Raw genomic sequence first — 2,972 nt, 5'->3', positions numbered from 1 at the left:
TGTGCGTGTGCGTGTGCGTGTGCGTGTGGTGCGTGTGCGTGCGTGCGTGTGTGCGTGTGCGTACGTACATGTGCGGTTGTCTTCTCAGTCCTCTCGTTTCTCTCTATTTCCCCGCTCTCTCCCTGCCTCCCCATCCCGTCTCCTCACCCTCTCTCTGCTTCTTTCTCTCCTGCACGGTCCTCACAACCTGCCCTACATAACTCACGCACTGCAGGCACGCACGCACAGCACGCACGCACGCACGCACGCACGCACGCACGCACAGCTATCAGTCAGTAGGCAGCAGCTGATTATGGACACAGAGGTCGCGAATCTGTGTGCGGCCCGTGTTTGAATACACCAGCCGACTGCCGAATGCCGGCGCTCAAGCAAATCAGGTGACGTTGCCGCACATTAGATCATATGATATAGTCACGCGCTGCGCGCGACACACACACACACACACGCGCACGCACGCACGCACGCACGCACGTGGGTAGCTGAGATGATGATGATGATGATGGATGATGACCTTTACGATACAGTTCTAGTGTGACTACTGTCCTGCCGAGATCATATTTGCTTTGCTGTAGTGGAGGGGCGGATAAATGCAGTGTCAATCGTAAACTGTTAAGAAGCCAAATCACGACACACAAACGTGCGCAACGCCCCGGTATGTGGCGGCGCGTGTGTGGGAGTTGCGAGCTACTTAGGCTATCAAGTGCAGACGTGCATGGTGGCTAGTATAACTACAACTAGGAGATATTGGGGCACCAGGCAGTAAGGGGGAAGGGGACGGGGAGGCCCAACACTTAGGGAGCTACTCAACATTTGTCTGGCGTGTCGTGATCGAGGTACGCAATTCACGCGCGTCGGGATATCAATTGTGACAATTGGGTGATACTCCCATTCAGAGTGTTCCCATTTTAATGTCATAGGGGTTAAGGGTTATGTTGATAGGTTAGTTAGGGTTACGGAGTTAGGGTTGGATTATCAAATCCATTAAATCATTATCATACTGATACAGTTGGGAACACTTCCTAATGGAGCGTATAGCCGAACAAATTAGACATTTCTATACAACTGCCCACCTCCCCGGCAGTCAAAAGTAAGTTAGCAGAGGGCAATGTGCACAGATCAGAAGCGACTGCTGTAATTTTCACCGCAGCACGTGACGATATTCTGCGAGAGGGTGGACTTAGCAATGAATTTCCCCCATCATACAGCTAGCAGTTACGACTTCGGTGTAAGCAGACGCGGAGGTAGAAGCTGTATGAGGAGGGTAGGGGGAGGAGCGTAGCGGAGGGACTGGGGAAGGAGGTAGGGACTGTACAGGGGTGTTGTAATGCAAGTCTAAATTAACGCACTTAGAACGAGCGCGCAGAACTAACCGGGCAGGCGGGGAAATTACGCCTATACACGAGCGCGCAGACCCGGGGGGGACCTTGATACGGACCACGGACCTTGTCACTGACCGTGGATCGTGATTGAAATGTTAAACCAGCGTGTTAAACTAGCCGCTCATCTCGACCGTACGTACACGCCGCCCGCGGGCAGACACCAGCATAGACGGAGTAATGAAGGGAGGAGGAATGTGCCGTAGCGAGAGCAGCGACTACAGATCTAGATGGGTTCATCGTATCGACGACTCACGCTGCGTGTGGGCTCTTCAATGAACGAAACTTGCCTCAGACACGCAAACTACGCGCGCGGTCCATTTCGCCAGTAGATCCAAGAATTTTAATTTACACCGCAAACTTTTAGGGGTCAGGCGATGAGAAAAGAAGAGTTTTTACAAGTTTTTACGCTTTTTTTTAGATTCATTTGATGTGCCAATTATTTTCTCATTTCTAAAGTAAGATTGAGAAATGCTTTCTAATCGTCCTAGCCTGGTGGCGATTTAACAGGAGCGATCAACAGGTATATTATAATATCTAATATTATATATGTCTTAGATAGTAACGGAGTGAATTGCTATCAACAGACAATATATAATATATATATATATATACATAACAAACTGCTGTACTACTCCCACGGTCACTACCAGTACCAGCGATCTACGCACGCACGCACGCATGGCTACCTACCTCTTGAGCTGGCGGAGGGGTAGTAGAAATATCGCGTATAACCGTATATCGTAATGGGAAATGTAAATGTATAATCATAAGAATAAAGAAGGCGTTCTTAATACGCTCTTAATCATATGAATATGTGGACTGCGAATAGGTAGAATGTGTATGTGTGTAAGAAATTGTAAGCATTTGTTGTTATCAGTTATTCGGTGCAGCGGCGCCAGATAGAAAGTGATTACGTGTGGGGGCGTTGAGATCGTGGGAAAGTGGTACGGGGAGCGCGAGGGAAAGCAGAGCGGAAACACACGGTGAAGGAGACCGAAGCACGAATGACATTATGCTACATATATGAATGACACATAAATAAATACCATACGTTGTAGAATATTTCAGAAGTGTACGTTATCGATGAATATAGAGTGAGTTTCCGCAACACCTACCTCGTGAACTGGTGGAGGGTAGTAGAACGGGATGCGAGCGTGTATGTCGGGTATGCGCGCGTGGCCGCCGTCACCTCCTCCTGCTCCTCCTCCTCCTCCTCCTGCTGCTCCTGCTCCTCCTCCGAGTCTCTCAGTGTGTGCTGCGGTCAGCTGCTCCTCCAGCTGCAGCTTCTCCTCCTCCACGACGTGGCGGATGCGGCGCTCCCGCTCCAGCTGTCCGCGAAGCTCTACCATCTCACGCTTCAGCTCCTCCAGCAGACTGCTGCTGCTGCTGGTGCGGCTGCTGCTGCCGCCGCCGCCGCCGCTGCCGCCGTCGTCTGTCTCCGGGGTCATGCCGCCAACACCCTCGTCCGACGACACTGTAACATAGTTAATACAGCAAGGTGAGGGGCTATATAGCTACCATACAGGGGCGTGTAAAGGGGGGATCCAGGGGGTCCGGACCCCCACCCCCCTGCTCGCGCAGAAAACGCATCTG

At 51.2% G+C, this 2,972-nt stretch overlaps 1 protein-coding gene across 1 annotated transcript in view; it reads right to left on the bottom strand.

The window, feature by feature from the left end:
- The window catches only part of LOC106821043 (transcription factor AP-4-like), an 18,271-nt gene extending 15,415 nt beyond the window's left edge, over nucleotides 1-2,856 (bottom strand). Inside the window, exon 1 of the mRNA XM_014825679.1 lies at nucleotides 2,495-2,856. Within this exon, the coding sequence (XP_014681165.1) occupies nucleotides 2,495-2,827 (333 nt within the window). The 5' untranslated portion in view covers nucleotides 2,828-2,856. The remainder of the gene's footprint in view (nucleotides 1-2,494) is intronic.
- Nucleotides 2,857-2,972: the final 116 nt, after the last annotated feature.

This window comes from Priapulus caudatus, unplaced genomic scaffold (assembly GCF_000485595.1).
Source record: "Priapulus caudatus unplaced genomic scaffold, Priapulus_caudatus-5.0.1 Scaffold56, whole genome shotgun sequence".
In the NCBI taxonomy this organism is placed as follows: domain Eukaryota; kingdom Metazoa; phylum Priapulida; class Priapulimorpha; order Priapulimorphida; family Priapulidae; genus Priapulus; species Priapulus caudatus.
Note: the sequence above shows the minus strand (reverse complement) of the source record. Positions and strands in the feature narration are given on the sequence as shown.